The 11,840-nt window shown below is 52.4% G+C and overlaps 1 protein-coding gene across 1 annotated transcript in view; it reads right to left on the bottom strand.

Moving 5' to 3' along the window:
- The window catches only part of TMPRSS6 (transmembrane protease, serine 6), a 34,805-nt gene extending 26,324 nt beyond the window's left edge, over nt 1-8,481 (bottom strand). The window contains exons 1-5 of the mRNA XM_008586489.1: nt 8,282-8,481; nt 4,439-4,572; nt 3,207-3,274; nt 2,472-2,656; nt 2,154-2,195 (exon numbers count right to left, since the gene is read on the bottom strand). Coding sequence (XP_008584711.1) covers nt 2,154-2,195; nt 2,472-2,656; nt 3,207-3,274; nt 4,439-4,572; nt 8,282-8,477 — 625 coding nt within the window. The 5' untranslated portion in view covers nt 8,478-8,481. The remainder of the gene's footprint in view (nt 1-2,153; nt 2,196-2,471; nt 2,657-3,206; nt 3,275-4,438; nt 4,573-8,281) is intronic.
- Nucleotides 8,482-11,840: the final 3,359 nt, after the last annotated feature.

Genomic DNA, 11,840 nt, shown 5'->3' with positions numbered 1-11,840 from the left:
TTACCAGTCAGTAAAAAAGACAAAAAAGGAAAAAAAAAAATGTCAAGGAGTTCTGCCACCAAAAATGTTTGCGAGACATCGTTCTTTCTGTAAAGAGCCAGATAGTACATAAAGAGGGTCCTTCAAAGTGTTCATGAGAGATTCGTATTATCTTTTAGTTCCATTTTTCCACCAACCTTTTGGGGTTTTTTTTGTTTTTATTTTTTCCTTTTTGTCTTTTTTTCGTGACCGGCAACGGATCACAACTCTCAGTGTCGCGCCCGTACCGGACCGGGACCGGCAATGGGATCGCAACCCTCGGTGTTGCGCCCGCACCTCGCTCAGCCAGTGAGCGGCTGGTCTGTATGTGGGATCTGAACCCTCGGCGGGAGCGCCGCTGCACTCCCAAGCGGTGCACTGTAGCAGTGCGCCACTGGGCCGGCCCCTCCACCAACCTTTTGAAGTACCCTCGTGTTTCAGGCTTGTAAGCTAAGAAGCCAAACTGAGGCTATTATGTGGGTACGTCTATAACCAGAGAGAAAACAAATTTCCACAAGATGTTTTTCAATCATTTTAAAATGTAAAAATCATTCTTAGCTCATGGACCATACAAAATCAGGTGGCGGCAGATCAGATTTGCCATGTGGGCAATAGTTTGCAAACCCCTGTCCTGGGGCACCGTCTAATAAGTCCCCCTAAGGCTCTTGGGAGTAATAACTCTGCCACTATTGACTACTGATTATCAAGTCCCAGAATCTGTAGTTAGATGTTAACCTTTAGACGACTGATAAGCTGTCAATGATTGTGGTTTACTAGAAAACATAACCCTAAAGGTTATAGGTTTATTGCTTTTTATCTCTCTGGAGTGTACAGTTAATAACCGGTTTTGTATGTAACTTGGCAACCTTATTCTAGCATTCTTTCTTTCCACAGATGAGAGAGAGATACGTGATAGGAAGATAGAGCAGTTTCTCATGTCTTGTACCGTCCCACTAGTTTCCTCATTAATGAGTTAAATATATCTTTGACATGTGCTCACAGTCTTTGTATGAGAATCATGATTTTAACTTTTTGAAAATCATACTTTGACCTCATCACCTCCACCCACTATGAAGTAAGCATCTGACCAGCAGGATGGGCGGAGGGGAAGGTCAGAAAAGGCATATCTAGGGTTTAAACTCTGACGACCTCCCTGAGAAGGGGTTGAGGCGCTCACTCCACCTCGGCTCTGGGTGGAAACTCTAGATAGTGTAGGAGCAATCTAAGAATCCAAGGGCTCGTGCTCAAGGCCATAGGGTACAGCAGACCAGGTAGCGCACTGCACAACTCCAGGCCTCTCCAGTCAGACGGGCTACAATGTAGATAGTGCCCCCTGGAACTGTGCAGCAGAGTGGCCCTGCGGGTGCTCTGCTGCCTACAGCTCAGCAGAAAGACTGTGGGGCCTTTTGGAGAAAAGCAAAGTGACTCTAGCAAAATGGCACCAGATGGGGAGGGAGGACCCATTAGCGTGGCTGAGAAGGGAAGGAAGAGGTGGAGGAAATATCCCTGAATGTGACAGAGCTATTACCTCCAAAAGACCAAGTCTTTTTGTTTGTTTGTTTGGTTGGTTGGTTGATTGGTTTTTTTTAAAAGATGACCGGTAAGGGGATCTTAACCCTTGACTTGGTGTTGTCAGCACCACGCTCAGCCAGTGAGCGAACCGGCCATCCCTATATAGGGATCCGAACCCATGGCCTTGGTGTTATCAGCACCGCACTCTCCCGAGTGAGCCACGGGCCGGCCCTCAAAAGACCAAGTTTTAAACCCAAAGTGACTGATATACCTTGAATTGGCAAGATTATTTTTTACCATCAATGGAACGTGGGGGCAAAATGAATTCAATGATAAAAAAGCAGAGTCACATTTATGTATAGCTAACTTGCTAATCATCTCACACAGGCAACAGACACGCATGTGCACACACTCACACACACACACACACACACACACAACTCCCGCCACAGGCCCCAAGCCTTGCTCCGGACCCATCACCATGTCCACCACGGCATCCCCTGGGCAACCCTAGGTCAGGGCTCACTCCACCTGCTGTAAAAGCAGTGTGATCCCTTGACCCTCAATCATACCAAGAAAAACAACAACTCAAAATGAAAGAGGGGAGAAAGAAAGCAGCATACCCAGCGTGGAATTCAGGGCTACTATGTCTGTCATGCTGGCTTCTGTCAAAAGGAAATGAACAAACAGACAAACAAGGGCAAAAGCAAAATAAAATAAAACTCAATATAAATAAAAATAGAGGAGACTCTTAGAGCCAGCCTTGCCTGAGATTTACCCTAAATGCCCCCGCCCCACTCCAGTCCTGGCTCCTGGGTCGCTTGGGGGGCCTTCCCTGAGAGCAGCATCCCAGCGGTGACGGGCGGCCTTCCCAGGCCTCACCACCAGCTTGTCCCCCAGCCTCAACAGGCTGACCCCACATTCCCCCATCCAGTACTCACCCAGGATCACCAGGCCTTCGGGGTCCACCTCGTACTCGGTCCTGTAGGGAGCGGGGGCTGAGTTGTTGGCCGTGGACAGTAGCTCCTCCACCAGCAGTGCCCGCACCAGCTCAGGGCTCAGCATCGGCTGGCGGTGCTCAGGGATTTGGAGAATGAACCAGAAGAAGCAGGTGAGAGGTCCCTCCCTAAGGCAGGCAGAAGTGAGAGGGGCCAGGGCAGGAGCTGGAAGTCTGGTCCCTGCCCGTCTCCCTTCTCCTGTCGGGGAGAAAATCAGCCGCAGCTCGCGCATGTCGAGCGCTTACTACGTCCCAAGCATCGTTCTCCATCTTCTAACAAGCTCTGAGGGACATGTTCTCACCATTCCCATTTTACAGGTGAGGAAACTGAGGCACATGAGGTTAACTCGTGTGCCATAGACCCTACCACAAGTAGCACAACCAGATGTGAACAGGGCACAGGCCTGGGGCCCCTGCTTTCAATATGCCCCCCAACATGCCCTCACCTAATATATGCCAGACCCCTGACTAGCTTGTCATAGTCATTGTACCCATTCTACAGATGAGGAAACCAAGCTCAATGAAGAGAGGTCACATGCAGGAAGCCAAGTTCCCTCTCCATGCCTCAGTTTCCCTATTTTAAAAATGAGGACATTGCATCAGATGCCCATAGGGTCCCTTTCATTCTTTGAGTCTGGGGTTCTAGCAGTGGCTGGCTGGGGGGTGGGGGACAACTCACCCAAAGGAGTAGACTGCGCTGGAGTTGTAGTAGGCACCAAGGCGGGTGCTGGCAATGAGCTCCCTGAGCTGCGAGGAGGGAAAAAAATAACCCCCTGGTGACCTCTGCAGAAGCAGATGGCATGCACTTCTGAAACCTCTTTTTACGTTGGGGTGCCCTTTGCTCCTCCTGGCAGCGCTGCATGATGCAGGAACCTGTGGGGTTGAGAGGCTTGCCCAAGGTCACACAGCAGTCAGTGGCCAAGCCAGGGCACAAACCTCACTCCCAATCCACCTTTCCCTCTTCTCCCCTAGCTCTCACCTCCACCCACACCAGCACTATCAATGGCCTCTGTGACCCTCATCAAAAGTCGCTCCTCGGCTCTGAAAAGCCCCATTCGGCTCCTGGGGTCCCCTCTGCACCTCTCCCAGCAGCCTCGGACACAGCCAGCTTGCTCTGATAGGGAGCCTTGCTGCTTAGGGTTTTTGCATATATCCAGCCACAGTGTTGGTGGCAGGATTGTGTGTTCCAAAGCCCTTTGAACAGCATGGAAATAATGTTCACATCTCTTTTCAACTTCACAACAAGCCTAGTCCAGTCCTGTTATTATTACCCCCACTTTATGGAGAAGGAAACAGAGATTCAGTTTGGGTCCCCCAGAAGCAGCCCTGTTTGGAGGTGATTCTGGGAACGTCCAGGTGGAGACGGGGGAGAGGGACCAGAAGGGCAAGCAGCCAACACGGACTGCTAACCAGCAAGATAGAGCCGGGGTGACTGAGGCTCAACAGGGCACCTGCAGGAGATAGTGTGGAACATCCTCAGAACTGGCCCCCACCCAGGGCCAAGGAAGCTGGGGTGTCTAACCACCCACTCCAGCTCTCATGGCTGAGGGGTACAGCCAGAGGGTGTAAGGTGCTGTCAGCAGACCATCCCCAGTGCAGTGAACCACGCCCTGTAAGGGAGGGGACAGGGTGGAGCCCTGATAGCATCAACTGCACATGGCTAACTGTCCTCAGGTTGCGCTCTGCTGCTAGTAAGTGGCTCAGTCAGGATTTAATCCAAGTGCGTTTGACCCAGGAGTCCACTAGCTTTCCCACCACCCTCTGCCACACCCCCTTCCATGGTGCCTAAAACAGAGCTGTGCTCCCAGGGAGTGCTCCCGTAGGGTTGACCAATTGGCCTGAGGTGATCAGGCCTCTCCCCTTCCCTTCATGCCCCACATTCCACCCTCCCATTCCCGAAATCCTCCCTACCATCTTCTGGGCTTTGGCAGTTTCACTGCGGAAGGCACTGGACTCCCGGCGGGCGAGATCCTGGGAGAAGTGGCGATTGAGCACCCGGACGCTGCCTGAGTATACCTGGCTGATCGTCACCTCCGCCTTGTACCCTGACCAGGAAGGAACCCGCAGGGTTAACTGAGGCAGCAGGTGAGAGAGGCTCCTGTCTCTCCCATGCCTTCTCCTGCCACCCAGACCCTCAGCTCAGCCTCACTGTCTTGGGCCTCTGAGGCACTGTCAGCAGCAGCTGCAGCAGCAGCATCTTTGCCATTGTCATTGTCATCATGGTCATCCAACATTATTTGGTGACAAACTGGCTCCACGGTGCCAGGGAAGAGAGAGGCCCACAGATGTATGGTGTCCTAAAGGTTCCCAGTGAGAGGCTGACACAGCGACCAGCCCAGGACATGGATGACATGAAGGCCAGGAAATCCACCTGGCCCAGAAGATCAAGGTCATGGGTTGGCACCTCTGCATCCTGCCATTCATCAGGTTGTCCAGGGATTCCACAAGTATGTGCTAAGTGCCTACTATGTGGGGTGTACTAGTCAACCAGGACAGATGTGTCTCCCCTTGTGGAGCTGACTGTGGTGAGTAAGGACAATTCTCCAGTAACCACCCAGCGTGCAGGATTCATCTGTGAAGAGTGACATCAAGGAGAAGCCCAGGTGCTATTGAGGGGATGTGACAAAGGACTGGGCCTCGGCCACAGTGACCCTCCAGCTAAGATGTAAGGACTGGGAAACCGTAACCTGGGAAGAGAAGAGGGAGGAAAGTAGCCTCCAGGCAGAGGAATCAGCATGTGCAAGGGTCCTGAGGCAGAGGAATCATGGTAAGGACCAGGGCTAAAAGCCTGTTTGGCTCAAGCACTCAGACCGAAGGGGGGACGAGAGGCTGGTGCATCAGCAGGACAGGTTTCAGTCTTTACCCCATGAACAAGAGAAACCATGAAAGATTTAAAATCAGGAATTATGTCATCAGATTTCTGGTTTGCAAAGACTATTCTGGCTGAGGTGAAGAAAGAAGATTTACAGCCCTGGTTTAATACCCTTATTCATTCATTCATTCATTCATTCATTCATTCATTTGACAAATATTTATTGAGAACCTACTGTAGGTAGAGACTGGTCTAAAGCACTTGGGAATATATCAGTATAATAATGAACAAAACAACAAAGAGAAAAGCCTGCACTTAAGAGCTTATGGCCTAGCAAGACAATAAACAAACATAGTGTATAACATGTTACAGGTGTTAAGTGCTGTGGAAATCGGGGGCTGGGGGTGGGTGGCAACGTGGAGGCCAGGGAAGAAGGTGATGGTGTCACCACGTGGAAGTGCATCTGTGGAAAGAGTGTTCCAAGCAGAAGGCCCGGCAAGTGCAAAGGCCCTGAGGCGGGAGCTTCCTGGTGTGTCAGGAGCAGCAAAGAGAGAGCAATGGGGAGAGCAGGAGGAAGAGGCGATGGGGGGCTCGCGAGCCCGAGAGGACTTTGGGTTTTACTCCGAGTAAGATAAAAGCAGAGGGAGTTATGCTGGCACTGGGCCATTGCATGGGCAAAGAGGGTGGGATCTGGGGTCCAGGAGGAGACCTGGCCTTAACAGTGCAGGGACGGTTCACCCACGGGGACCCACGGAGGCAGGGTATGGGGGTGCAGTTGGGAGGGCGTGACACCAGCATCTATGGGCTTCTCTTTTGAGGGGCTCAGTTTTCTCACTGAAGCAGGAGACAAGGTGGGGGGGGCCATGCTGGAGGTTTGAGAAGAAAACATTAGACCCCCACCCAGGACAGCAGGAGAGGGAAAGGACCAGGAAAATACAATTGGTGGCATTCAGGGCCCTGCTACTGGGGCCCAGGGGAACAGCAGCGCCCATGCTCTTGGGAAGCCAACCCCCACCCGCTCCTGGGCTGCTTGCTGGGTCAGGCTGCCACTCGGCCAGTCATTTGCTCTTCACTTGGGGCTTATCCTGCTCCAGTGTGATCAGCCACTTGCCCATCTCTGCTTCCAGACTGGGCAGGAAGTGCCTCTGACTCACCTCCTTGCCCAGCGCCCAGCACCTATGGCAAAGTCGGGGGTGGGGAGCGCAGAGTCATTCCAACAGCTTCTGAAGTGCCTCCCCTACACTTAATCCTTTGGGGGAAGTTGGCTTCCCCCAGGTGGGGCTTGGGAGCACTCACCCCCCATCCTCAGCCCCATGGAGTACCCCTCCTGTGGTGGGGGTGGGGCATGATTTACCCCAGGAGCGTAATCAGGAGGAATTAGACTCCTCTGCAAAGAAAGACAATTTGCAAGTGAGTCCCTGCCCTCCAGCCCAGTGCTCTGTGTTTTACCCTGAAGACTAATTATCCTGGTGCCCAAGGAGACCCACGCAGCCAGTGCTATTTGGGGCACTGGCTTCCTGCCGGTGGTGAAATGTGCAGTGTCTACTCCCTCCTCACAGCCCTAAGTAGAATCACTGTCAACTCTATGAGTCATCACAAACAGGTCCACGTCAAACCTGGGGTTCCTAACAGTGTCACTCCCAGGGACTGGTTCCAGAACTCCCCCTCTTCTGACCCCACTGGAGCTGGGCCTGGGCAGATCAATCCCCCTGATGACTGCTCCAAAGTGGGTCCCCTGGTTCCTTTCAACAGGGCTGAAGTTCCACCATGAGATTGAGCCAGTAAAATTACAGTCTAACTTTTGCAGAATGTTTAATGGGAAGTCTCTGATAACTTACAAGCTGGGCTTTCCCTGCTGTGGCTTCCCAGCCTCAGCTTCCTCTGTCCTAGCACATGTTGTGCTTTATTATAATTGCCCTGTCTGACGCCACCGCTAAATCTTGAAGTGGGGGTGGCTATCCCCAGAACCTGGCACAGAGCCTGGCACACAGGAGCTGCTCAGTGCTGAATGAATGAATGAGTTTTCAAAAATGTACAGGGAGCATTTACACGGGCACTGTCTAATTTTGTTTCTGCATTACTCCCCATCACCAGAAGCTGAAGAAACGAGATACAGTCTCCATCAGTTTTAGAGAAAGACATAGTAGATGCTCAAGAGCATTTATTCAATGAATGAATGGATGGAAGGATGGATGGATGGGCCCAAAGCATGGGCCAGTTGCTCCTGGGGCCCAGGGGACTGACTGAGAGCTATGATATTGGGGAGGAAGGGCCAAAATCTGGGACATGGGAGAGGCCCCCAAACCCAGCTGCTCCCTAGCCCCGCTTCATCCCCCTTTCACTCAGAGCCATGGAGACCCAGGGATGGTAGAGCTGTGATCTCCACCCTAGAGGAGCACCTGGCTGGGCTCAAGTGAGCAGAGGCACTAATTGGTATCAGGCACCACTGGCACCTCTGGGCCTCCTCCAGCAAAGCCAGGTTGGCTCCAAGACTCAGGGCAACCCAGGAGGACTGCAGGCAACGAAAGGCAATGCTTACACTCAAGAACTGGGTACTGTGAGAGCTCTCCTTACCCAGCTGGTGGGGAGCAGAGGGCCACTTGGTCCAGGCATGGAGCAGACCAGAGCCACAGGACCTAGCATGAAGGTCCAGCAGCATTCCCACCTCAAAGGACAGGGAGGGAGACTCAGAGACAGGAAGTGGGGCCACTTGGTCCAGGCATGGAGCAGACCAGAGCCACAGGACCTAGTATGAAGGTCCAGCAGCATTCCCACCTCAAAGGACAGGGAGGGAGACTCAGAGACAGGAAGTGCCTTGCCCAAGGTTGCACAGCAAGCCACTAGGCACTGCTGAGCCTGGAATCCAGGCCTGTCCTGCTGTGCCCCCTGCAGCCACCCCAAGTCCCCTCAGGTCCCTCTCCCAGGTGGGCCCATACCATTACCTAGGAAATACCAGAGCAGCACCCCCGCTGAAGCCAGCACAACCAGGGCCAGCCACAGGGGTGCCAGGCGGAGGTAGTCCCGGACTTTCCTCTTGGAGTCTTCATGGGCCTTGAACATCCCTTCCGGCTCTGCTTCCTCACCATCACCTCCATCGCCCTGCCCACCAGCCATCTGGGGGGCCTCAGCTGTGGGCATCCTGGCGGGGAGACAGACCCAAGTTGGAAACACCCTGGCATTTGCAAGGGAACTTTTGCAGAGCACCAACGGTGCACAGAAGCAAGACAACGCCCTGCCTTTTGAGGGGCAGGGAAATAACATCAGGTAGCAGTGACTGCAAGTGGGCAGTGAGCCAGCTCACAGAGGAGGCAGGCAAGTCTCAGAGGGGTTTGCCCTGAGGGCAAGTGACACCCAGCCTCCCTGTGGTCAGAAGACAGATGGAGGTTTTAGTCCCTGAACCTCCCCACCGCCCCCATCCAGAAGCTGTACCCACAGACAGAACTGGGTATGGACTTCTACAAGCCAGCTCCTCTTGCCCATGGCTTTTCTTCCATTCAGAGATGCTTTTCCTTCTCCTGGTTCCCATTAGCAGAGCTTCCCGCAATGCAGCCCAGGCAATGCACTCAGCATCTGCCCCAGAAGCCCCTGAACCTGTACTGCGCAGGGTGGCGACCCGCCCTCCCTCAAGAAGTACCATACCTCTTGTCTTCCTACCCTCCCAAAGTCTCTTGGGACCAAGGAAGGGGACAAAAACTCATATTCACCTAGTGCCCCCACGAAACATTTCACATATCATCACATTTAATCCTCGGGTCCCCCCAGGATGTGGGACCACTGTCCCATGTGTTCTTCCTCTGGCCCCCTTTGCATGGGCACTTTATGTGCACTATCTCATTTAAGCCTCCAAACACCTCTTGAAGTACTGCACCCATTGGACAGATGAGAAAACTGAGACCCAGAGTGTTCTACCAGCAACTCAGTCCAGAGTTTTACCCTAGCTTCATTTTTCTGATGTGATTGGAATATCTAGCATTCACTACCAGCCACATTTTACAGATGAAAAAACTGAAGCCCAGAAAGGCTAAGCCACTTGCCCAAGGTCACACAGCAGGTAAGTGGGGGTTGTGTCCAGGTGTCTTGCTGCTACTCTGGAATGCTTCCTGTAAATGGGCTGTTAATTAGCACATTATGATTAAATAGCAACTGAACATCACCCCTTTCAGTGCCCTGGGTCTTAAGACCCTCTCAAGCAAACTTCTAAATGTTATTTGGCTTCTCAGGCAGGTTTTCCCACCAGCCAGAGCAAAGATTCTCTGTACTCACAACCCACCAGCAGAGCAAGGGTTCCAGACCACTGGGAAGTTTATCTCCTCTTCCCCCATCTGTAAATGCCACTATGGCTGTAAAATGCATCCTGAGAAGACAACGTGTGTGTTGGGCAGGCTGTGTCGTGGGTTTCCTGAAAATGGGATTCCTCAGTGATGCTCAAAACCTTCCTCCCTGCCTCCCTGCAGCTCTCCTTAGCACTGTTGCCAGCCAAGGGTCTTGGCATCCAGCCACAGTGACCCTCTTGAGTAGCCCCCATCAGTTGCAAGGAGCAACTGCAGGTGATTCCCAGCCGAGCATGGCAGTACCCCTCACCCACTGACCAAACGACATTCGTACATGCAGGGTGGGGCCAGGTCGTGAATGCCAGGGAATGGTAAATGTCCTACAATGGGTGGGTGTATTAGGCATGGGTGTATGTTATAATTATATGAGAGGGATTTATTAGGGGAATTATTGGCTTGCGTGACTATGAAGAAAAGTCCCACAATAGGCCGTCTATAAACTGGATGCCGGTAGCGTGATTCAGTCCAAGTCCAAAGACCTCAAAACCAGGGAAGGTGATGGGGTCCTTGGTGTAAGTCCTGGAACCCAAAAGCTGAAGAGTCTCGAGCTCTGATGTTCACAGATAGGAGAGAAGAGTGTATCCCAGCTCCAGCGGATCGAGAGAAAAATCTTCACCGCTTTCCTCTGTTTTTTGTTCTGTCCAGACCCCCAGCAGATTGGATGGTTCCCACCCACACTGAGGGTGGGTCTACAGGGGATTTATTAGGGTAATTAGCTCATGTGATAATTAAGAAAAGTCCCACAATAGGCCATCTGCAAACTGGATGCTGGTAGCATGGCTCAGTCCAAGTCCAAAGGCCTCCAAACCAGGGAGGCCAATGGTGTTCTTGGTGTAAGTCCTGAAACCCCAAAGCTGAAGAGTCTTAAGCTCTGATGTCCACAGACAGGAGAGAAGAGTGTATCCTAGTTCCAGCAGATAGAGAAATTTGCCTTTTTTCTCTGGTTTTGTTCTCTCTAGTCCCTCAGTGGATCAGATGGTTCCCATCAATATCAAGGGTGGATCTTTTCCACCCAGTCCACTCAGGCTCTCATGGTAATCTCTTGTGGAAACACCCTCATAGACACCCCTGAAAAGATTACTTTACCAGGTTTCTCAGCATTCCTTCATCTAACCGAGCTGACACCTAGAATTAACCTTCACAGCGGGACAGCCCCACCCACTTCCCAAAATGTCCACAGCATCCCTGATGAGAAACAGACAAGAAACAGACAAGGAAAAGGAGGTTGACTGTTGCACAAGGCCACACAACAAGCCCGAGTGCCCATCGCAGAGCTGCCTTGCTGTCCTGGGCTGGCCACCTGTGTGTGAGGTGGCCAACCTGAGCAGGGTGGCTGGATCGGGGAGAGCTGAGGTGAGGGCTAGTTCCTTGCCTTCTCTCAGCCCCAGGTCTTCTCCCTCCACCCGAGGAGGCCACACCCCTGTTTCACTCTTAAGTCTGGATCACCAAGGAGCTATTTCAGAATGACTCATAGAGCCATGGGGACTCGGGGGCACAGTAGCAACAGCAGCTGACATTTATTTTGACTACTTGCAGTGCTTTATATGCACTGTCTTGCGTGAGCCTTACAGAGACCCCATGGGGTAGGTTCTCTTATTTTTTCCATTTTACAGAAGAGAAAGTTGAGGCACAGAGGCTGAGCAGCTTGGCCAAGTTCACACAGGGGTTAGCAGCAGAACCAGGCTGCAAACCCAAGCAGGTTGTCTTCAGAGTAACTCGCTGCCCACTCTGCTCTACTGCCTCACAGATCACCAGTGTGCAGAGGGGGAAACTGAGGCTCAGAGAATGTCACAGGTCCATTAATGGAGGCAGCAAGGGGAGCCTAGAGTAGGATGCTCAGTAGAGGACCCCCCCTTCTCTTTGTGGATTCTGCCTCCCCCATAAATGCCTCTCACATCCATCTGGGAGGACTTCATGCAGAAGACCCACTGCGTGAAAACTCAAGAGACAGTCCAAATGGGGGGAGGAGTCATACACCTGGGTTCACCATCACTGCCCACCTGGAGTCCTGGAGCAGGCTCCCAGCTGGGCTTCCTGTATCCTGTCTCTTCCTCTAATACCTCCTCCACTTTGTCAGTGGAGAGATGTTCCCCACCCAGCTCCACTCATTCACCTGCTCAAGATCCTCTCGTGGCTCCCAGCTACCTGCAATCCAACCCCCTTTCCATGG

This window comes from Galeopterus variegatus, unplaced genomic scaffold (genome assembly GCF_000696425.1).
Source record: "Galeopterus variegatus unplaced genomic scaffold, G_variegatus-3.0.2 Scaffold4000, whole genome shotgun sequence".
NCBI lineage: Eukaryota > Metazoa > Chordata > Mammalia > Dermoptera > Cynocephalidae > Galeopterus > Galeopterus variegatus.
The sequence above is the reverse complement of the archived record's forward strand: the minus strand, read 5'-3'. Positions and strand labels throughout refer to the sequence as shown.